The sequence below is a fragment of the Parasteatoda tepidariorum genome, chromosome 2 (assembly GCF_982258835.1).
Source record: "Parasteatoda tepidariorum strain Cologne lab strain chromosome 2, Ptep-v5.0, whole genome shotgun sequence".
Lineage (NCBI taxonomy): Eukaryota > Metazoa > Arthropoda > Arachnida > Araneae > Theridiidae > Parasteatoda > Parasteatoda tepidariorum.
In genome coordinates, this window is record NC_141756.1 from 40,411,379 (window position 1) to 40,435,216 (window position 23,838).

At 29.8% G+C, this 23,838-nt stretch overlaps 2 protein-coding genes across 2 annotated transcripts in view; one reads left to right on the forward strand and one right to left on the reverse strand.

The window, feature by feature from the left end:
• Nucleotides 1-23,838, reverse strand: part of LOC107437090 (dynein axonemal heavy chain 5) — a 156,088-nt gene that overhangs the window by 102,483 nt on the left and 29,767 nt on the right. The window contains exons 12-18 of the mRNA XM_043043611.3: nucleotides 17,673-17,867; nucleotides 10,827-10,961; nucleotides 7,779-7,940; nucleotides 5,446-5,692; nucleotides 4,158-4,399; nucleotides 3,097-3,237; nucleotides 727-973 (exon numbers count right to left, since the gene is read on the reverse strand). Of these exons, the coding sequence (XP_042899545.3) occupies nucleotides 727-973; nucleotides 3,097-3,237; nucleotides 4,158-4,399; nucleotides 5,446-5,692; nucleotides 7,779-7,940; nucleotides 10,827-10,961; nucleotides 17,673-17,867 (1,369 nt within the window). The remainder of the gene's footprint in view (nucleotides 1-726; nucleotides 974-3,096; nucleotides 3,238-4,157; nucleotides 4,400-5,445; nucleotides 5,693-7,778; nucleotides 7,941-10,826; nucleotides 10,962-17,672; nucleotides 17,868-23,838) is intronic.
• Rfk (Riboflavin kinase) lies at nucleotides 19,306-21,562 on the forward strand. The gene has a single exon (XM_016048982.5). It carries the CDS (start codon nucleotides 19,608-19,610, stop codon nucleotides 20,094-20,096), a length of 489 nt encoding a protein of 162 aa, XP_015904468.2. The 5' UTR covers nucleotides 19,306-19,607; the 3' UTR covers nucleotides 20,097-21,562.

The window sequence follows — 23,838 nt, forward strand, 5'->3', positions numbered from 1 at the left end:
ATTGTTTTATTTTTTTAAATTAATTAGTTGTTGTGAAAAGTTTGTTTTATTTTTTTAAATTAATTAGTTGTTGTGAAAAGTTAAAGTTTGTAAAGTTAAAGGTATATTTTATCCTTAAATAATAATTTAAGCAATTTTATTCGTGCTTAAGTGTAAATTTTGATTCTTCCTTATCATGAAGAAACCATGCATTTTTACTCTAATAATATACTCGTTCTAAGAAACTACCTTTTTATTTAATACTTTCAAAAATGAATTAAAAACGAATTACAAATATTAAGTGTACATGTTTATAAATTACCTTAATATTTTATCACATAAGTAATTGACATCCTAAGTTCATAAAATCAGACATATTGAATCGTTTTAAGGAATGTCATATTTAATAATAATTCTACAAATAACGAAAGCTTTTTTTTATTAGTTATTTTAAATCTCAGTATCTCCATATTTCCTAATTTATGATTTCCAGAAATTATTTCCTGTAATACGAAAATAAATATAAATATGCAAAATGCTGTGTAGTAATATTGCTTTTTTCATTATCAGAATGGCAAAATTTATTATGTTAACATAGATAAGATAGGTAAACATAAATTATAAATAATAATAAAACTGCGTAGATTTTGATTTATTTACAAAAAAAGGAACAAAAAAAACACATTCGAATTCAATGTACTTATGAAAAGTAATTAAATTAAATAAAACCTATTTTACAAGTGTTACCTGTACTATCAACGTTGAAATCGAAGATAGAATCATTAAGATCTGTGATATGTGGTAGATCAAGATTATAATCGGTTTCATCCTGTAAATATTTTTCAAATTTTAGACGATCTGGTATTTCTAAAAATGCTCCAATACTCCACATAAGACAGAAAACATATGTTTTTTGTAGTATTCCAGCTAGCACGTTCAAATCTTTTTGGTCCTTTTCCTCCAATGGGAGCAAACCATCCATCAATTTTATGAACTAAACATAGGAATATATTGAGTCAAAACATAGATTTCAATTTTACCAATAAAATGCTCATAGTTCACATTAAATCATATTGTGCTTGTAAGTTACAAACCTTAGTAAGGTGTCATATTACTGTGCCAGTTTAACATTTTTCAATTGTTCAATGCATAATATTATGACTTCAGCTTCACTGTAGCAGATTTTTAAAATAATACTTTCATAAGGTTTTAACGAATTTGCATGATAAAATTATCCAAAGGAGCGTGATTTTAAAAATTCTGAAACGTATAAATATATGTGACATAATAATAATAAACATGTTTCAAACGCTCACAGCTTCATTGCTAAATTCTTGAATGTAATAGGGGGACCGGAAAGTATTGTAATTTCGGTGCCTTTGATATTTGTTAAGATTTTATTTTTAATCAATAATGTATTCACCCTCGTTAGCAACAACCTTTCAATACCGGATCGAAAATGAATCGAGAAAAAAATGAATTGGTTTTTCAGATTAACGAATATTTATTGCTCCGAAACTACATAACTTTCCTGTCCCCATAATATTTAACAATTTAAGGTACAAAAATATTTTATTAAACAAAATAAAATCAATCGCATCTCACTCTTATTTATTATTATAGTTCAATGCAGTGCTCAGTTTTACTTAGGTTCTGTTCAAGGTATTCAAAAGTACGAGAAAATTCGTTTTTTTTTTTTTGGATATCAATGAGATAAAATTTCAAAACAATTAAATCTTTTGAACAAATTTCAATTGACTGTTCAATTTTGAAGGAAATAAGCTGGAATTATACACATACGTAACAGTTTCAATTCTTAAATACATTATGAAAAAACAAAACTTGAATGCTTTTTGATTCTCCTTCTTTTGGTTTCTCTAAAAAAGTTCCAAACGTTGCTAGGATTGACATATTTTGATTATGTAAAAAAATTTTACCGTTAAAAAAGACTTTAGAAATTGATTTAACCATTATTTAATTGTTCAACACTTGCTCCTTTTGTAAAAATAGTCTTGTTGTTTTACCTTAGAACTTAATAGTCTTCTTTACGTTTTAAAATAATCAGAAATTTAGAGATAGCAAATTTTAATTTTTTTCCTCAACCAATCAATAAATTTTGTTCCCATACCACGGAATCTGCCATTTCAAATTTTCAGAAGTAGGGCAAATTCTCGATAAATCTTTTAACATACAACCTAATAAGTGAATAATAATTTTAAATATGCAGTTCACAGCAGGAAACAAGATGTTTGTAATTGTAGGTGGACCATATTAAAAGCATTTAAGTCCGTAATAAGAATTGTTGAGATCATCGTAAGAAAACACTTTTGATTTAACAAGTAAGAAATACGGTTTGTAGGTCATTTCAATAAGAATTTCACATCTGGAATGTTTCTAAACAATACAATTCTAAATTCTTTAACAAACTCATAAACGCTATTTTTCTTCTAACTGTTTATATCATTGTGTTTATCACATCAGTTTATTCGCAAACATTTTTTTTAAAATTTAAACAGAGTAAGTTTCTTTTTAATTTAAGTTAGTCTCGTGATTTTCTTTTTTTTTTCATTCATGATGCAAAGGGAGAAAATTGTAGAAAAACAGAATTTGTAAATAACAGAATCGTAGCTAAAAACAGATTTTTTTTATTTATGAAAAATTGATGGGAATTAAAAAAAAATTCAAGGATTTAAAAAAAAAGAACATTTCGTGTTATTTTTAACGCAATCAAAGCATCAAAAAATAGTATTGTGGATATATTGAAACATAATGCACACAGGAAAAATTGTCCTAACTGAGAATGGAATTTGTTTGTGTGTAAGAAAAATTGATGGGAATAAAAAAAAACAACGTCGTAAAGAAATTTTAAATTTTTTTAAGCAATCGAGTTATTTTTAACCCAATTAAGACAAAAAAGTAAAAACAAATATAAAGCAAAAAAAAAAAAAATAGCATTGCGGATGCATCGAAAAAATTTCGAAGAATATTTTTATGGACTTGTCAAAATCAAGTCCATAAAAATATTCCAAGAAATATTTTCAGAGATTGAAACACACCAACTCATATTTGAATTAAAATTATTTTTAAATATATTGTACTTATATACACTGTACATACTTGCGTAATTATCATACACTGTAATATTTTCATTTTGAAAACTAAGTTTTCAGTGGACCATATGTAAATTGCTTCAAATGATCTCTCGAAAAGTTGAGAAACTCCTCGGGCAAGCATTTTCGGTTGTTTCATAAGCCAAGCCTAATAAAAAATAGAAAATAAAATTATTTATACAACAAGAGTTTATAATTCAAGCTTATAATTTGAGTATCGTAAATCTTTAATTGTTGATAACATTTTCCGTAAAATAATAAAAATCTTCACCTCAAAAATAAAAACATTTTGGAAAACACAAAATGTAGTTGAATAAAAGACAAAAATTTGAAAATATTATTATTACGAGGCGCATCCAGAAAGTAAGTTTCCCTATTTTTAAAAAAAAAAAAAACTCACACTTTCAGGAACATATTTATTGGCAACAAGTAAAGCAATGTTTCAGCTATTTTTCAACATAGCCACTACCAGAATTGAGACACTTGCCGTATCGTGGGATCAACTTCTGTATCCCTCTGACGTAGAACTCTGCCACCTGTGAATGGAACAACGTGGTGAAACAGTAAACGCTGACCGTTAATGTGAAACATTCAACATTCGACGTGCATTCAAAACAAGAGGCTTGAAATGCTTACTGCAGGTATTGTGCTCGTCCACATACGACTCGACTCACAGCAGGTGTTTTGACGGAATTTGGATCGGAGTTGTTTGATCATCCACCCTACTGCCCTGATCTTGCTCCCAGCGATTTTCACGTTTTCTTGCATCTCAAGAAATTCCTGTCCTCCGGTGAGCGTTTTGGCAACGACGAAAAGCTGAAGATGTCTGTGATACGCTGGTTCCATTCACAGGCGGCAGAGTTCTACGACAGAGGGATACAAAAGTTGATCCCACGATACAACAAGTGCCTCAATTCTGGTAGTGGCTATGTTGAAAAATAGCTGAAACATTGCAGTACTTGTTGCCAATAAATATGTTTCTCAAATTGAGAGTTCTTTTTTTTAAAAAAAATGGGGAAACTTACTTCCTGGATGCGTCTTGTATTGTTCAAAAGCTGAATTTCTTACTGTAAGTATGGGCTTCCAAGGTAAGCAAGATGAGCTCATGTAAACCATGCCGTTACGAGACACAGTTGCATGTGATGCATTGTCTAGATTATGTACTTCAAAGAGTACCTTGCAATTAGGGGCCATCGGGATTCGATCTCCATTCGCCAATGTCAAAGTCTTATTATCATCTAATACAGAGTTAAGATTTTCAATCCAAATGGCATCTACAGGACCATCCAGAATTATCCAGACGAATTCTCCTAAATATTGAAAAGTAAAATAATGTCATCCGCAAAATATGAAATGTGTTAGCTAAACACAGTTTCTGCTATTCATTTTTTAAAAAATCCTTGCACGTAAATTAACACTGACAATGATTCTTCAGATTGAGGTAACATTTCTCTTTTTATTTAATGGTTTGAGTTCTGCAAAATGTATGAACTTCAGATCATAGCAGAGAGAGCGTATCACTAATTGAAAACAGAATGTTGGTCAATCATTAAGTAATGAATACACGTGATTTATAAAAGCATTCTTATGTGATTGTTGGTGACTATGGCGAGGAAAGAAACCTCTCTTTCGAGATTTTTTTTTATGCTTCCTTGTTCTGCCAGCTACTCAGAAATTCGACAAGTTATGAGCCAAATAATGGAAGGAAAAAAGAGAGTATAATCGATCTTCAGAGCTATAAAAGTTATAAATTTATCTCACTTTTGATCATATGGTTTAATTTTGTGGTTTAATCTGTAATCATTACTGGCCATACTCCAGCGCCATTTTAAATTTTATTTTTGTGAAAGAATAACTTTATTTTTAACGAATATTCTAAATTTCAAAGGCGATGTTTGAATATTAAAGACGGTGACTAGTACCCAAAAACATTGCAAATTTAAACGACGTCTAAACAGACAGTTTTACTTTTTATTTAATAAACGCAAACCAATATCAGTTATTCTCTTTAATAAAATAAATAAATCTTTAATAAATCTTCAAAAGAAAGTTGCAAACTTTAAATACCCAAAAGAGTGTATCGTAACTGATGTGGGAACGACAACAATTGCTTGACATACTATCTTTTAAAATCCATGAAAATTGATGAATGAAACTTTTTTGCAAACATCACAATATTCTAATTTGACAGTACTATAAAATTCGGGGACAAATATTATATGGTAATTGGATAAGAATTCGAATTCAACAAAGAGGAAGAAACATATTAAAACTACTTTTTCAAATCCATTAAGCATTTAGGTTTCATAAATTAAAATTATAAAATAAAAATCCGTATTGAATGTTTGCATCGAACCTTTCTTTGCCTTCAAAGTTTTTCTCCATAGTGCAGAAAAAATACCGTCTGTCCAATCATCAGTGGCCACATCCAATCTTCCGAACATCTGCGGTGCAGTAATCGCTTTCGGATTCATCCTCATTTCTTTGTGAGGAGTACCAAGAGCCGTTAAAGCCGCCATGAGGATACGAATACATGAACTTTTGCCACCTCCTGCCGGCCCTAGTGTCATAATTCCATGTCGAACTAACTGAGTTTCATATAACTGCAAAGTAAAAATGATATATGAAAATATTGGGGCATATCTTATCATTCTCTAACAATTAAAATTAAATAAATTGAAAAAAAAATAGGTGAATTTCCTTGCGTCTAGCTAACCAAAAAGTATAAAAAAAATTTATATTTTTATTTCCAAATTTAAAGGCATTTGCTTTTATTTTCGTTCGATTTTTATTATTATTATTCGAAATTACTGAAATATGTCATTCCATATTAAGGGCTTAAAACTTATAGCAATGTTTCTTTGATATAAAATAATCCTATGATATTATCATATTAACGCAGCATTTTGTGATTGATATATTAATTAACATAACACATTAATTAACATATATCTAAACTTACTAACTATTTTACGATTATTAAACTGTTGTTAAAAAGTTGCATTTAATTTTATTAGAAACTTTCGATATAACTATTTCTAGTCAACGTGTACACTTAAAATATTAAAAATGAAATTGTAAGGCATGAGGAAATAATTTTTCATATCATTACTAAAATAGTCTTTCTAGCAAATAAACAATCTTTTATAGCAGCCAATAATTAAATGAAAAGTTAAAAAACAAAATTGTAGATGAAGCTACGATATTTTTTTTAGACATAATGTAATTTCATATCCTTTATAAACAGGCTCACCGATTAAAACAAGCTCAGTCACATGGGTGATCATAAAATGCCAAGCTTGTTCAAGATTACCTGAATAAATTTTTTTCTAAATTACAGATTATTATTTTCACAATAAAAAATGAACTTATAGTTACAAAAATGAATGAATAAATAAAACCAGACTTTGAATTCAATGGCGGGCTGAATGACACATTTAGGTAGTGTCTTTAAGCTGATACTTTTGAAGTGTGTATTACATAAACCTAAATAAAAATTGAATGCTATTTTTTTAAAAATAACTTCGTATACTTTTTAAGTAAGCTCCCTGGATAAAAATTGGTCTCCGCAAGAAAAATCACGAAAAACATATTTTGATACCACATAACTCTGTGTTGCACACTATAACTGCTTGGCTACGGTTATTAAGGTTTTACAAGTACGTCGTATTCAGTTCAAACCACTGGTTTTGAATCTAATTACGTAAATCCAACAAACTGAGAGGATGAATGCTGAATTTCACAGCTGTTCCAAACTGTACTGTGTCCTCACATTTTCTATGGAGTTCAATCAGGTGATTTTGCAGGTCAATCAAAATGTAATAGAGTGTCTATGTCTACATAAAACCAGAATATTCTATCAGCCCGTTGAACTTTGCTGTTGTCATCATGACAAATAATGGAATCAACTCATCATGAAAACGGTGCTTGAAAAACAGCACCTGATCATTCAGAATGTTAAAAAAATCTGTTGATTCCTGATTTTGGTTTATATCAGTGTTCACTTCAGTAAGCTGATACTATATAATTTTTTTTAAAAAAAGTAGCCCCAAAACATCACAGACCCACCTCCATTAACCATTTATAGAGATATTTTTTCTAGTAATGCTGTATTAAAATATGTTTTAGAATAATATTGATTTGCAGAAAGAAATTCATTTAGCATATTGAGTAAAATTTATTGATTTTCACGAAAATTGTTTGAAGGGAAAAGTAGGAGATATTTTTCAAATCTTTATCTACTGTAAAAATATATCCATAAGCTTTAACTTCTATTCTTATAAATATTTATTTGTAGTTATAAACACAAAAATTTATAAATTTTGTGTTTATAACTACAAATAAACTCGATAAAAAGTGATCAAATACAAATGAACGATAGCACGAGATTAAAAAGCTCCCATGCGTTGGCCTCTTTTCTGGGCCCTAAGCTAATTTTTACTCTTCCTCGTATTTATGCAATTTTTTACGACTCCCTGAAACGGAATGCTCGGTTTTCCCGGCATTAATGTAAAACACAAAAATATTAAATTTAAATTTTATATAACGGATTAAAGTGTGTTTTTTTTATGATTTTTCAAGCGGGGGCTCATTTTTTTCCCCGGAGAACTTGCTTAAAAGTTGCATGTACCGCAGTGAAACAAGAAAGGTGAAGTTTATTGTGAAAAATAAGATAAAAGAATGGAATACCTGCAAAAGCTTGACTGTCCAAGCGGGATATGATACTAAGCCTGCCTCTTTCACCTGCGCTTCTATAGCCTCTTCCAGTTCAGTGTTGCCTTTTTTGCGATCTTTAATACCAGGGAAGAGGTCATTCAGCAGAGACAAAAATAAGGGCTCGTTCTCATCAATCTGAATAATGAATGAATGATATTTCACAAACGATGAAAAAGGTAAAAAGATGGTTCTAACATAATATGATTATTAATTTTTTTCCTTAGTTCTCCAATGAATACCAGTTCTGTTCTATACTTCTATACTTCCGTTTTCATAGCTGTGTCCTTTATGAATTCCTAAAATAGTACTTCGAGAAAATAATAATAAACTCAAAATTAAAAAGTAAAAATATTCATAAAATAGAACGTTGAAATATTACTATATTTACTCTTCACAAGAAATAAACAAAAACTGATGGTTGCAGACAATTTACAAGCTGCTTATTAAAAGATAATTAAAAGAAAAAAAAACTTCTTTTTTTTTTAAATCATACTTTTTATTTTCAAGCTGTTGAATAAACTTAGGTTCATTAAAAAGAATTTAACCTTTGAAACTTGTTATATCGTAACAGTTTAAATATAGAAATGAGTTCAAATATTACAGTGGGCAATCATATTCATTGTATAATTCAAATTTTTTCACTGTAGCTTTTCTTTTAAAATGCTGAAAATTATTAACGAAGAGTTCAAATTGGTATCATATAACAACCAGGAGGGTTAAACAATAAAACACTCGCTCTTCATTAAGGCAATCCGAGTCTAAATCTCAACGATGACTTGTATTGACCATAGAATTGACGCAAAATATTCGCTGCCCTGTAAAATTCGGTTAATAGGCTAGATTCCCTTTTGTCACCGGACTTGCCATATAAGGCTTCTGTGGATTTCTTTTCTATGTAACGTAAATACGGGTTAGTCTTACCCAGCGAATTCTTCAATAATTCGAGTTTGACCCAGGAGTTCCCTTGTCTTCAATATTAGGTTCCGAATTAGAAGGCTCCGAGTTGCATATTATAAACCATACTTCTGCTATATGGATCAACTGTCTAATCTCAGCTGCTTTAAAAGAACTTAAATAATTTTAAACACAAAAACTAGGGCTGGAATAGCCTGGTTGGTAGGGTACTGGGCTGAAGTCCAAAGAGTAGTGGGTTCGATACTCTCCGGCTGAAGACTCCCAGTGTAGTAAATGGGGACTGATGCACGTTAAATCTGTCGAGTCTCAAACTCCCCCATGTTTCCATAACAAATCATGCCTCTAGGGTGCTGGTCCAGGAGTTTCCTTGTCTTCTGGATTGGTTCAAATTTCCAAGGCTACGCAGTTGAACATTAGTAATCGTAAATCCAAAATTCGATCGGCTGTTCAACGACGGTTATAAAATAGAATAAAACACAAAAACTAAACTGCTGTAGAAATTATTATTAATTCGTCGATTTTTATTTTTTAACTGGTACACTTAATGACTTTTGACTGCTAACTGTTCATCAAACTAAAAAAAAGAAGCTTTTTCTGGAATTTATCACGCATTTAATGTATTTAACAAATTGATGATGTAAGCAATTAAAATAAAATTCCAAAAAAAAAATGAAATTTGTAAATATTTAAAATAGAAATTGATTAACAAAAAATATTTTCATAAAAGGAAAATAGAGGCAAAGTTATTGAAAAAATTTCAAACACCAATAGTGAAAGTACATTAAGAATATTTAAAATTGTGAAATAATTCATATTCAATTTATAAAATCTATATTTAAGATTATAATCTCCTCCGACTTCCATAAATGCAAGTAATGAAAATTAACAACGTGTTGCAATTCGTGACAGAACAATGGTGAAATTTAATAACCCAGACATTTATCTAAACTCATAATGAGTAAGGTTTTGAAACATTCTATAAAAGTTATGAATATTTACTTTCAAATATTAACTTCTGGCAGCTATTTTAATTAAACAACTGTTTTCAGAAATATTTAAATATTATATAGAAATATCTGATACATTCATTTGCGTAACATCAGAACTTAAGAGAATTGCGTCTCAAATGTAATGCAAACGCGTTTAAAGGTTAGTTAAAACTAACCTTTAAAGTTTATTAATGTGTCTTTAATAAAACTTAGAACAGCTTATTCACACTTCCAAACATATTGTTGCTCAAAAAAAAACTTTTTTTTTTTAATTCGAATTTTTTTTATAACAGTCGTTGAACAGCAGACCCAATTTTTATGGGTTTAGGATTTCTAATGTTCAACTCCGCAGCCTTGTAATTTTTAACCCAATGTAGAAGACAATGGAACTCCTCGTTCGAGTATTGGGAGAAAGTTTTACCTTCGTGAAGGACTTTTCGATGGAGCTAACCCGCATTTTCGTTACATGTAGAGTAAGACCACGAGAACCTCCCACGGTTAACCTGGCGGCAAGGAGACTCTTACCCATGATCCGTCTACCACTGAGGATATTTCACGTCAGCACTGTGGTCGCTGCAAGTCGGATGCGGAATTCGTATCGACTGGGATTCTAACCCGGTTCGCCTCATTGGAAGGCGAACGCTCTATCCCCTGAGCCATCGCGTCTCTAATTTGAAATTTGCAAAAATTAGGAAATTTAATATTAAAAAAATATATATATATAGACTTTTTACAGATGTTAAAATTATGATCATAACTTAGATTAGTGATGCTGTTATTAAAATTATAATATTATTCAGACGAATGTTATTATATAAAAATTATTAGTGAGTTAATCGAAACTGGACATACACTTTTGGCTGTGTCGTTGTAATATCGATTGTTAGGTTGGAGTTTAACTATTGCCGCTGTTTCTGAGAAAACCTAATCGCTTCTCCTCGCAACTTCTTTTGCTTTTATCTCGTGGTATATGATATTAAAATTACTATCTGATTCAACTTGATAAATTCGTAACAGTTATTTAGTGGTATATTATCCAAGGAAACAAGTATAATTATAAGTAATAACAATAAAATATTGTAATAAATTTTTAAATGATGAAAGCTAAAATCCTTACCAATTTGGATAAATTCATGTCTTTTAATACTCTCATGACTATGGCACTTTCGGAATCTGTGGTATTGCTTCGTTTAGTAGCACCAAGGGTGCGCAAAACAGAAAGGATATTTCGCAGACCAAAATCATAATGCACCTAAATTTGAAATAAAAAACCAAAATATCTTACAAATATATAAAAAGGGAGAAATCCGTGATCGCATTATTGGAATCATCACTGATTAACCATTAGTCAAATGTTTTTCTCTTTTGTCGCCCCAATGGACTGATTTAGTTTTTAATTCCAGCCAATATACATTTCTTAAGGCGCCATTAAAAAAAATTTCCTTCAACAGTATTCCTATTTATATTTAAATTTCCACCCAGACAGTAGTTATGAATAAGTTAATCATGAAAAGAGCATATAAATACTTTTAATTAATACAATGCAAGAATATTAAAAATGCACACTAGTCAAAATAAATAGAAAAAGCTCAGTCTGGAAAACAGTCAACTGCAAATATACCATAATTGGGTATAATATAGCCTACGTCACAGGTTGTGTTGTTCCTACTAAATTTAACCCATGAACGGCATTTTCTGCGAGCCTAACTTCAAGCCACAAATAAACAAACGAAGTGTTCGATCGTTTAAATAGCTGCTCGCCAGATTTTATTGCATTATAAAGAAAAGTTATTGAAACTAAATACAACTAAATAAACAACAACAACTAAAACAAATAACAACAACTACTAATAACAATAACTAAATAAACAACAGCTAAATTCCATTCGTTTAGCATTGCGTCATATATTGTTCCTACTAAATCGAAGTAGTTGTGTTTTATTATCGTCTGCTTTTCTTTTTTATCTTATTGCGTCGTTTTTTTATTAATGCTTATGATAGCCATATTTTTTGCGACTCTTACTACTTTTTATTTGTGATTATGGTGTTGAAGTTGATTTTGTCGTGGAACTTGAAAAACACCCATTTTCCAAATAGGTAAAAAAAAAAAATTAATAAGAGAAAAAACTGAGTTATGCTTAATATTATAAAATTCTACACAATTGCCAAATTTTGAAGGAAAAAATATTATACAATTAACTTCTTTTCGTTTATTTTAATCAAATATATACTTTATGGCGGGACTCGTATAAAATCAAGCACTGGATAAGTAGTTTCATTATGGTAACTGCAACTCTCTTGTGACCGCAACTCTCAATGCGGAAATACTATTAAATTCTATAAAATTTTAACTCATTTCATTTTATTAAATTACTTATATTTCTATTTAGTTTGCATAATATATAGTTCTGTTACTTTGTTTGCTCATGAAATCGGTTGCTGCACGCTTTGTAATAGGTGTGGATTTATTTTCTCCAAGGAATGGATTGAATAGGTACTTTACTTTTAAAGCATTTTTGCGAGCATGTTGTTTCTAATGACACTTAGACAAGTCAAACTCGACAGCCATTGGCATTTTGCGAATTAAGCTAGGAAGGTGCGTCTTTAGTTTGACAAGAGAGCACCACAAGGGTGAAAGTACATCTTAGCTCAGAATCCCACAGATAAAGGGTAGCACCTCTTATTTTATAACTGTCGTTGAACAGTCGACCCAATTTTTGGGTTTACGACTACCAATGTTCAACTCCGAAGCCTTGTAATTTTGAACCCAATCCAAAAGACAAGGGAACTCCTGGATCAAGTATTGAGAGAAACTTGCCTTCGTGGAGGACTTTTAGATGGAACTAGCCCGCATTTGTATGGGGAGGAAAACCACGCAAACCTCTCACAGATAGTCTGACCGCAATGGAACGCTAAACCATGAACGGTCTACCGATGAGGATATCTTATGTCGGCAAACACTGTGGTCGGTGCTAGCCGGGTCCGGAATTCTATCAACCAGTCATCTCTGGGATAGGAATCCGGTTCACTTAATTGAAAGGGGAGCGCTCTATCCCCTGCGCCACCATGGCCTCACTCTTTCAGACCGGAATTCGATTCTCTAACCACTGGGCTGCTACAACCTTTTCCGAGTATAGTAGTGTAATGCAATACTTGACATACAATTCATACAGATCTACGATTTAAAAGCATAAAGCAACTTTAATTAAACAAACTGTATTTCATTGTCTTGTGTAGCACAGATAAGTTGTGAATTGGACTTTATTGTAAGTTATCAATAAATCCTAAGTTCAAAAAGTTTTCCTCATAAATAAATTTCTTTTAATGTTCAGAATATTAAAATCCGTAACCTCGTGTCCCAAAAATGACCAACGATGAAGGATTGGAAACATGGTTCACTACATTCTGCTTAGATAACCATTTCAACAAGTTTCAAAATCCAGTAATAAGTTACAACGATCGTCAATTGATGACTTTGCTAACTGATAAACCATAAAAAAATGTTTTCCAATAAGCCATCATTTGTAGCTACAGTCTGTAGTGCAGTCTGGCGCGAAAATAATCAGACGCCAAATTAATTTCAGCTAAAAAGTAGCAAAAAAATTGTCCTGATCAGCAGAGCCAATTTTCGACTATCATAGAAATTAGAAATTGTATGTTAATAAATAGCCAAGTTTCCTTAGGCAGAACACACCAAATCTTTTACTTTTCACTCATTACGTTAATCATCTCGTTACGTTTTTAAATCATCTGTTATTTTTGTGAGACGAGGCGTTAAATGCAGTTCAAAATAAGTTCAGTTAATGATAAGTTCATTTCATAATCATCAGTTCACATAACTAGGTAAAAACTTGTAATTTTCTATTTTTTGCTTGTTTCTCTGACTAAATTAATGTTGTCATCAGTTAGTCGACGGTTGTCTTCAGAGTTCTCTGTTTCCATATTTCTCAAAAGTCTTTCTTTGGAAATGTCACCTAGTCTGGTTCTTCGACGAGATTTCAGTCGCAAGCGAAATTTTCGCCAAATTGATGTAATCAACCTTTTTCTTGCTCTGGTAACTACGTTAGGTTTGCACTGTGCAAAAAATCTATGAACTAAACCCCTGTTGCTTTCTTCATTAAGATCTATACGAGAAAAGTGTGTTGAATGAGCAGTTAGAATAGGCTGAAAACTACAACTCACTGCACTGTGTTCAGTGAAAGCACCTTTATGGCGTTTAATTTTTTGTTTCATGTCAATCTGAATATTTGAATTTAGTGGATGTAAATCGTAGTTGTTACAGGTTGAAATATCTTCATTGTTATTAAATGTGTTTTCATGTTTATATCTAAATTGATCTTTAGAAAGTGTATTAGGTGAACAGTCATATCTTGTCTGGATGGCATCAGACATTTTATTACAAGTTCTGTGTTTATTTTTTGGCTGATCTTTGCCTATATTTTTATTATCTCTTCGTCTCAAATCATACTTAATTTTTCTACTATCAGTCTCCTTCAAAATTGATGATTCTTCGATAAAAGTTGACACTCCATAACCTCGATTGTCAAAAGAACCTCGTGGTACATTTGAATGACATGACTCGAAATAAGCATCATTTGCTAAATTCACTTTTTGACATTTTACAATCTTTGTATTCCTTTTTTCTTCTTTTATGGATAAAGTATCCAATAAAGAAACAGTATCCTCAAGCTGATTTGCATATAAATAAGATCGTTTTCTCCCGCGTGCTGTATCAGCAAAAAAAGTATCTAAAAGTGCGTCGTAAGCTGTTGCTCTTCTTCTAGGCGCCACCACTAAGAATCTATTGATGAAACTAAAAAGCTGAGAAGCACAATTATTTGGCAATGCACAATTCTTGTGAAGCTTGTTAAAGTCCTTCTCTGCCTTGCTTGTGGCACTTAACACAACTGGCAGTATATCTGCAGCATATGAGACTTCAGCTTTGGTATCCACATTCCTGTATAAGTATTGTCTTGTAAATATCTGCAAAACAAAGATACCGTAAGTCCACATCTCTGCTTGGAAACCATCCAATGAATCATTACTTCCCAATGCAACTTCTGGCGGTAAAGAGGGTAAGTGCAATCCGAATTTCTTAATTTGTACATCTTGGTAGTTTGTCAAGGTCGAAAAATCGCAAATGATTGCTGAGTCAGTTCTTTCACATATTAAAATATTCTCTTCTTTAATATCTAAGTGGCAAAGACGTTTACCATGCATATATTCAATTCCTTTAAGCACATCAAAAACATATTTTTTCTTTCTTGTGAATGCAGAACTATCTGCATGAAAGTTAGGGACCCTTTCATGAAGTAGGTGGAAGAGATCGGCGCCAACGTACGGCATTAAATACGCATCGTATCCACCTGTTGCGCCAATATCAAGAAGATTTTTCTTTAAAGGTAACACATTCGGATGCTGCAGTAAAGGCCATAAGGTCGTTTCCCCAAAGGTAGCCTTAACTACCAACTTAGCAGCATATTTTGCTCCAGTCGATTTTTCTCGAACTTCGTAAACTCTACCAAAAGACCCTTGCCCTAAAACAGATTTCAACTCAAATGGACTGTTTTCAAAAATATTGTTTGCTATTTCATCTAAAATAAGTGAATAGTTTTCAATTTCAGTCATAGTAATTTGTTTTTGTACGTAGATAATGGTTTAAAGGATGTTTTGAAGTATTTTTCATACTTCTGCTAACCCTGATACTTTTAAACTTAGTTGATAATTAGAGAGAAAATTCTATGAACAGGTTAATACAATAGAACTAAATTATTGAATCTTGAGCATCTTCAGTGAACAATAACTATTCTCATTCACGGATGGTGCATATGGGATAATATATTTTTGTTAATCATAATTATTTTTCACTTTCACTGGCTTATTCAGGTATATGTTCATTGATGCAATGGTTGTAAGTGATAAATATCAGAAGCATTTTTTCAGTCAAAATCCACCCCTATGCTGATAATATGCTCTGCTATTTAACAGATTTTGAATTTCTAAGGAAGCAATTGTATTTTTTAAGATAAATAAAATGTAGATGTTGATATTAGAAATTTTAAAAAATTTAATTGATTGTTATTGTGCTTTCTTTGTTCTCCCTTTTTTTTATTGAAGGACATCAGGAAAATTATATATATTTCTTTTTATTAATCGTAATGCGTGAAGCATAACGGTGAACAAGATTCATTAAAATCTTGAAGATTTAGATTCATTAATTCACAAGATGGAAATCGGATGGATATTTTCAGAGATTCGGTTACAAACATCGAAGTTTGATTATGTGCTCCTAAAGTGGTACATTTGTTATAGAGATGAGATAGCCTCATCTCTATAACAAATAGCACGCGTTTATATTGAGATGAGATAGCCTCAGCTCAGCCAAAGCCTGAAACACAAAGCCAGGTTCGACACGAGCTCGGATTTAATAGTTAAAAATAGTTACTGCAGGCTCAGAAAAAGGTTTGTTTTCTTTTCATGTCAAACTACAGTTAAATTTAGATTAGTTAGTTTAATTTTTAGCATTATTTTTTGTTTTGGCTTTTAGTCTGTTTTCTTCATATTATTATTATTACTGATCATTTGATCATTAAGGTAAAGTTGTAATTTCGAAATTTTTCTTTTATCTGATATATGTGAAGGATTTGGAGTTTTGGGCCACACATAATATGCCACCATTTTTAAATAGCCCAACAGTGCGTTTATGACAAAGAATACCACAATTGCTATGTAGGTGTTCATAGGCTTTAGCGTAGTTTACTGTTATCTGGAGGAAACTATGGAATTTTATAAAGTACCTATCTGGAAACTATAAAGATAGTTTTACATGAAAATTTCCCCTTTGAAAAAAAATGTGCTGACAAGTCCTTAAAATCGCTTTATATACAATTAATAAATTTTCAATCTGTTAGGCACGGGGTTCAAAACATTTATGTGAGTCTCGATCGGGCTTGGATCATTCTTTCTCGGATTGTAATTTAAAATGATTGGATTACAAGGATTATATGGTGGTTTCAGGCTATCAAAAAGATTTCAAAACTGATCTTTAATATTTCTGTGTCTGCATTGGAAATATTTGTATTCCTTCAAGAGTTAAAAAATAATTGTAAATATGGGAAAGGTATATTCAGGGTGTCAATTTAAGTGGTGATGGTGGAATATTAAGGTGTGGGTGGAGTTTGTATTGGTATAGTGGACCAGTTGAAGATAGTAATGAAAACAGAAGATGATGAATATAATACTTGAATCGGATCATATAAAGCTTTTATTTAATATATTTGTAGAGCTCGAGGTACCAAATATATATATATCATTAATAAGAATTTCAGTTGAATAAGTTTTGCATAAAATAGGTCAGGCCATGGGAGACAAATCCCCACGACCTGCCTAATCAAAAGCCAAATTAAAAAGTACGTGTAATTTGTTCCCAACGGACACAGGAGAAGCATGGGTAGGAGATCCAAAATTGGCGATTTAATAAATTATAACATAGCCAAAACAAAGCCAACTAGCATATCAACACGGATTTAAAAGAACACCTTGGCGATCACGAGTCGCCAACAAATTTATGTGAATTATTATAACCATGCAACCGAAACATTTAGCCGTTGGAAAATTAGAATAAAAAGTTATAAATAGATTTTTGTTTTCGATTAGAGGCGACAGTGAATTAATATGTCTGCATAATAATGAAATAAAAAGAATCCGTTACATTGATCTGGAAGAGAAGAAATAAATATTTTATGTTTGTTTAAAAAGATTAAGTTTTTGATTTATTCCAAAAGTAATTCCATTAATAAAAATAAGCTTAAGTAATAAGAGATATTTAAAAGATAGGAAATAAATATGTTATGCCAATTCTGGCATCACAGTAAACTAGTGAAGTTAAAAGAGAGAAATTAGATTTTTGGCTAAGTTCATTTTGAAACTTTAAAATTAACTTAATTAATAGCTGAAAGATTACCTGTTTTGATAATTGTTCTTCACATAATTTATACAGAGTGTAAAACTTCCTCGCAAGAGTGATATTTTCTAAAAATCCACAACTTGCCAACTTTACTCTGATAATTATCTGTCTATCTGGAACCATCATTGCTACAGTGCGAAACTGTATTTTCAAATTTTCCGGAAGCTCTTGTCTGCCTGCATACCCAGGATTCTAAAACAAATAAAATATAATAATGCAATTAAAATATATTATTAGGTATATGGATAATATGGGAGGTTTGGCCTACATTTAACAAAAATATTTTTCTAACTTCTTCTATAAAAAAAAAAAATTATAATAATAAAATTTCCAAGTTGATTTTATTCGATGACTTATAATGTTTGCAATCTACTCAAATATTATTTTCCCCCTAAAATTATACGTCAAGTTTTTTTGATCATGTCAGTGATATTTCAAAAATGTGTAAACCGGATCAAACATCCCAACTTGAGGATGGTTTAACCCAGTGTTTCCCAGCCTTCAGTCTGTAGTGGATCAAATGGTACCGGGCCACCCATTTCATTGAAACTGAATTTAAATTCCTAGGTTTATACCCCAAATTAAAAATATCTGTGTTCCATTAAAATCTTATTTATTTATAAATAGCCCCCCCCCCCGAAGGTAGTGACATAAATTTTTTAATGTTTGTAATGTATCATTGTCACCGATTACCCCCAGATGGAACCATCTCATTGCAAAGAAACAAGCTTAGGGTTCTCATTGATTTAACGTTCTAGTAAGATAAAATGTCAAATCACTTTATACTTATTTTTTGGTGTTACTGTATTTTATTTTGAAGGCATGTTTGAATACAATTAAATTAATAAATCAAAGTAATCTAAAATATGAACAATCAACTCCCCCCCCCCCCAGCTGGCAGCAGTAAAAAAAAATTTCAAGCGTTGACAGGTCCGCGGTGATAAAAAGGTTGGGGAACACTGGTTTAACCCACTACAGAGAAAGTTTGACCAATAGAAATCAAAATGATTATTGAAACTTATACAGCAATAATCTCTAAATAAATGCTACAAACAAGAACTGTGTCTAAATAAATATCAAATATTTTTTTACATATGAAAAATAACAAATCTGAACTGAAATTGTTGAATGAGTATAGTTTGTATGAGTTAAAAATTTTTTTTTTAATATGAAAATAAAGCAAAGCAATAATTATATTAAGCAAATATGAAAAATCCAATTTCACTATTATTTAAAGCAAATATTTTTTATTTATTTATTCATAAATTTTTTTTGAGAGCATCCATGTTGTTCAATTTTTAAAAAAATTAATAAAAAATAAAATTAAATAAAAATAGTAGAAAAAGAGGTGGCGGGGGGTTTGCATTTCTTAGCGACTTTTTACTTGAGCCCTACTACCCATATTTCAGACTTAAAAATAAATTCATATTTACAAAAATTTATATGCATTTAAAATCTTATAATTATACAAATGACTAAAAAACATTCCTGTTTATATCTATATAAATTATATTAATTAAAGGAAAATAAAGTTTGAAAGAAGAAACTGAAACATTAGCATAACGCAACCCGAAAGAAAATGACGCAATCATAGTACCGCCTTTCTGACGTATCATTTAACTGTTACTGCTTACTAGCGCCATCTGCCAGAGTTCAGCATAAGTATTACATACTGGTAAAAAAACATTTATTACGTAATCACACGGAAGTAAACAGTAGGAGAAAAGATTACAAGAAACATTTATTCTCTGTTCCATTGATTACCGGCATCAAATTATCTCTGGAAACGACATGTAATCGTATATCTACCTGAAAAAGATTAAAAACGTGACGTTTACATTCCATTTTCTCTTTTCAAAGAATCCAGTGCGGTATTCGCTGCCATCGATCTGAAACAAGACGGCGTGGAACATCATTCGATTTCCCTTAAAAATGTTTTCTACAATACCAAATGGGTATCACAAAGTTCTTCCCCATTTCTTAGAAGGGGTTGTTTGTAAAGGATTTGGCCGAGGAAGTAAAGAATTAGGAATTCCAACTGCTAATTTCGATCATAAAGTGATTCAGAACTTACCCTCTGAATTAGACTGTGGCATTTATTATGGTTTGGCTAATGTCAACAATGGACCTATATACAAAGCTGTTTTGAGTATAGGCTGGAATCCTTTCTATCAGAATGATAAAAAATCAGTGGAAACTCATATTTTGCATGATTTTGATGGTGATTTCTACGGAGCGAAGCTGAAAGTTGCGATTTTAGGTCACATACGACCTGAACGTGATTTCTTGTCTTTGGATGATTTGATTGCTGAAATCAAGAATGATATTAAAATTGCTGATGAGAAATTAGAATTAAATGAAATCTCTAAGTATAGAACTCATCAGTTTTTTCAAGTGGCTAATGGTGACATTAATTTATAGAAATTGATTAATAATATATTCATGAATAGGTTACGTATTTATGTCTGGTGATAATGTTAAGTTGATGATTGAATTCTTAACTATTCTTCATTATCTATAAAGAATGTGTAGTGAACCTTTGCGATCTGACCATTTAGAATGGAACTTATTTCTTGTATTATTTTTATTTAATGTTTATTTTGTAAACAGTATTTTATTCTGGTTAGGTATATTGTTTGTGAAGCACTTAGTTTACACCTGTTTATTATTTTTCTTGAAATGCAGTTTTATGAAGTGCTGTTAAGTTTGAAAGTTAATTCTAGTAATTTAATTTTTTAAATTTTCGTTCAAGTAAAATTAATGTTCTTAACAAATACTTAATATTATTGTAATTTTTTTTTATGTTTGAATTTTATTATTGAATTGATAAAGTATGTTATGTTATTGAAAAATGTAATTCATACAATAGAATGACTTTTCTAGCATAAAATTTGTATTAGAGTTTTTTTTTAATTTTTTTTTTTTTAGTTTCATTTTTTTTCTATATCAATATAGTCAATAGAATGTTAAGATATATTTGGAAATTATATTGAGGTTTTTAATTATAACAATGTTAATTACAGTTATTAATGTAAGTGTTACACAAGGAACAAATGTTCGCCAACAGTATTTTCTAAATTGTATTATAAAGATAGTTATATTGATAGTTGCAACGGGTAATGTTTAGAACATTATATGAACAAGTTGGATATACTTAGTATATATTTACAATTAATTTTTAGGGTGTATTATATTTTACGATAGTAGTTAACTGTAAAACAATGTTAATTGCAAAATAAATATGTTAATGATATTTTTACAATTTGCATAAGGTACTTTAAGTTCTGTCATCATTTATTGCATCCATTAAAATTGTATCACAATTGTCATATAATTCTATTCATTATTGATTATATAATTTGTTACATGTATTTACGAATCGATTAGGAATCTTTAAAACAAAAACTTGTCATTTCTTTATTATTAAATTAAAATGTTCTGTTAAAAGTTTTTAAACTTATTGTTGATATGCTTTTTGAATTACATTATCTGTAATTTTAAATTTCATACAATTAATTTTTTTAATTCAGTATTTTGCAAGTGTGTTTTAAAAGTTGTAAATATGTGAACTTAATTTAGTTTAATTTATTATAGGTATTATAATATTTATTTCAAAACTTTGATTTCGCACTTTTCGGCAATCAAAATAAATATTCTTTAAAATCGTTGATAGTTTCCTGAACAACTTTTTAACTATACAAATCTGTCTTTATATATAATTTTATTACTAATGTTTTTGATGAAAATATTTTATTTCTTCAGTGTTCTTTATTATTCTCGCTTCTACAATAGGTTTGTTAATTTTTTAAATTTTAAGTTATAGGAATCATGAAAAGTATTCATATTGGTTGTCAGAAACTATTGATGTAATAAAGATTGTTGTTGAATACTGTTCAATCCTTATTAATACAAGTCTGAAAATGAAAATTCTACTTTATATATATATATATATATATATATATATATATATATATATATATATATATATTACTAAACATAAGAGTTACTTAATTTTGTTTTCCAAAATATTGATTTCAGATAAAAATACTGAAGGGATCTATCCTATAATGTAGGATCAACAACCAGTGTCCTGCTGATCATTAACGTACATCCTCCCCCCCCCCCCTGCAGCCGAAATTTAAATAGTAAAAGAAGCAAAAAGTTTGAGAGATACTGAAATTATGGGATACAAATACCTAAATCGAGAAGTATAGCTTAAATATTGAAATTTTTCTACATATTGATTTCTCAAACAAAAATTTTTTTAAACCGAAACATGTTTTAAACACATATAGTTCAAAAGTATTTTAAAAAATTAGATACATAAATAGTTATTTTTTTGAGAGAAAGTTCATAATCTGCTACAAAATTATTATTACTTATGCCTATTATTTTATTTATTAATATTTTTTTTATTTATTTAAAATTATATTAACTACACTTAGAAAAAAAATTGTACAATTTACTGTGTTTATCTTGGTATTTCTTAATACCAATTCATATTATTGTTATTATACTAGTATTTTTTATGTATTATTATTGTTTATTTATTTGTTTTTTTGAGGAGGAGAAAACTTAGTGTGCAAAACTTCAAATGTTTTTATTTTTAATTAAATTTAAAATTAAGTACAGAAAAAATAGAATTTTCTATACTTTTTCTTGGTAATTCATAAAGACCAATTCATGTCGTTCTTATAATGCAAAGAAAGAATTTAATTATTATAAAAAAAAACTCAATTGTTTTTTTTTTGGGAAGAATGTAGAATGTTTTGTGCCTTTATTGTAATGTTTGCTTGTAGACTGAAATATTCTCATTAATTTATATTATGAGATTATTATATACCTAAGTTTATTTTGCTTGTAGGCTCCCATTTTTCATTTATTTCGTAAAAACTTTATATTGTCAAAAGTTATTGAACCATTTTTACGTACAGATCAGATCTTGTTAGTAAGAAGGTTTGAAGCAATGATAATTTAAAGTTAATTAAATTTTATGTTCACAATCAATCAATTTAAAGATGCATTAGCCACGCCTTCATAGTTCTTGGAAAGGTGATTCTAAAGGTTCAGAAAATGAAATTTTTATTTAGTAAAAAAAAAAAAATTATGCTGAAGAACTGTCCCCTTCATAATTTCAATTCGATCTTTTTTTTTTTTTTTTTGCTTAAAATGTTTAATGCTTTTTTGTGAATTTTCTTTAAAGTTCTCTATAATATTTCATTTATATCAAAGTCGACAAATAAAGATTTAAATGCATATTTTTTATATTGTATATTTTGAACCTTTTGTTATGATTGATATATTTTGCTTGTTAAATTCCAAACATAAAATGAAAGCACAAAATTTTTAAGATGTTTCTATCCTGGTGTGTAACACTAGTGGTCTTTATCTTTCTTAAACTTTATTTTAGGATTAGACATCATATTAATAAAATAATTAATTTATCCTTGTGCAATCTCCTCAGACTAATAGGAAAGAAATCTATTTTAAATTGTATCTAAAGGAAAAATATTTTCATGTATTAAGCTTATGACTGGTAGTAAGAAGATAGTAAGTTAGGTAATATAAAAAGAGATATAAATAACGCTGCCTTGTGTGCACAGCACACCTTAATTTATATGAAATAGCTGTCAAGGTTATTCAAAACAAAAATAGTTATATAGAGCAAATTTTAAACAGTTTCACTTATTAACGAAGTTATCTCCCCCCCCCCTTTTTTTTTTATAGAGTGCTAATTTTTGATGATTTCAAGCAAAGTTTTTTTTAAACATGTAATGAATTGTTTACATGCAATCAGAAATTTTTATAATGCAAAACTTGAAATGTTAGGTTGTGCATTATATAGAATGTGTTATATTGATTGTACTATTAACCTTATTTGCTACACATGGAACAGTTCAAAATCAATGGTTAAAAATAATTTTTTAAATGCAAATATTTAAAACCACAAAAATTTGAATCTAGTTATCTAAAGCGTCAGAAATGAAAAATAAGATGTATTAAATTTATCGACTTTGATTTGCTTTTGGAGATTGTAAAGTTAATGCCGGAGAATTTCGTTATATAGAAGCAAATGCGAGTTAGTGGCGACAAAAAGTCTTCAACAAAGTCAAATTTCTCCCAATATTTAATCTAGGAGTTCCCTTGTCTTCTGGATTGGGTT

What these genes read in the sequence shown, in the direction of transcription:
- Rfk (XM_016048982.5), top strand. Translation starts at nt 19,608, where the DNA reads ATGTTTTCTACAATACCAAATGGGTATCACAAAGTTCTTCCCCATTTC.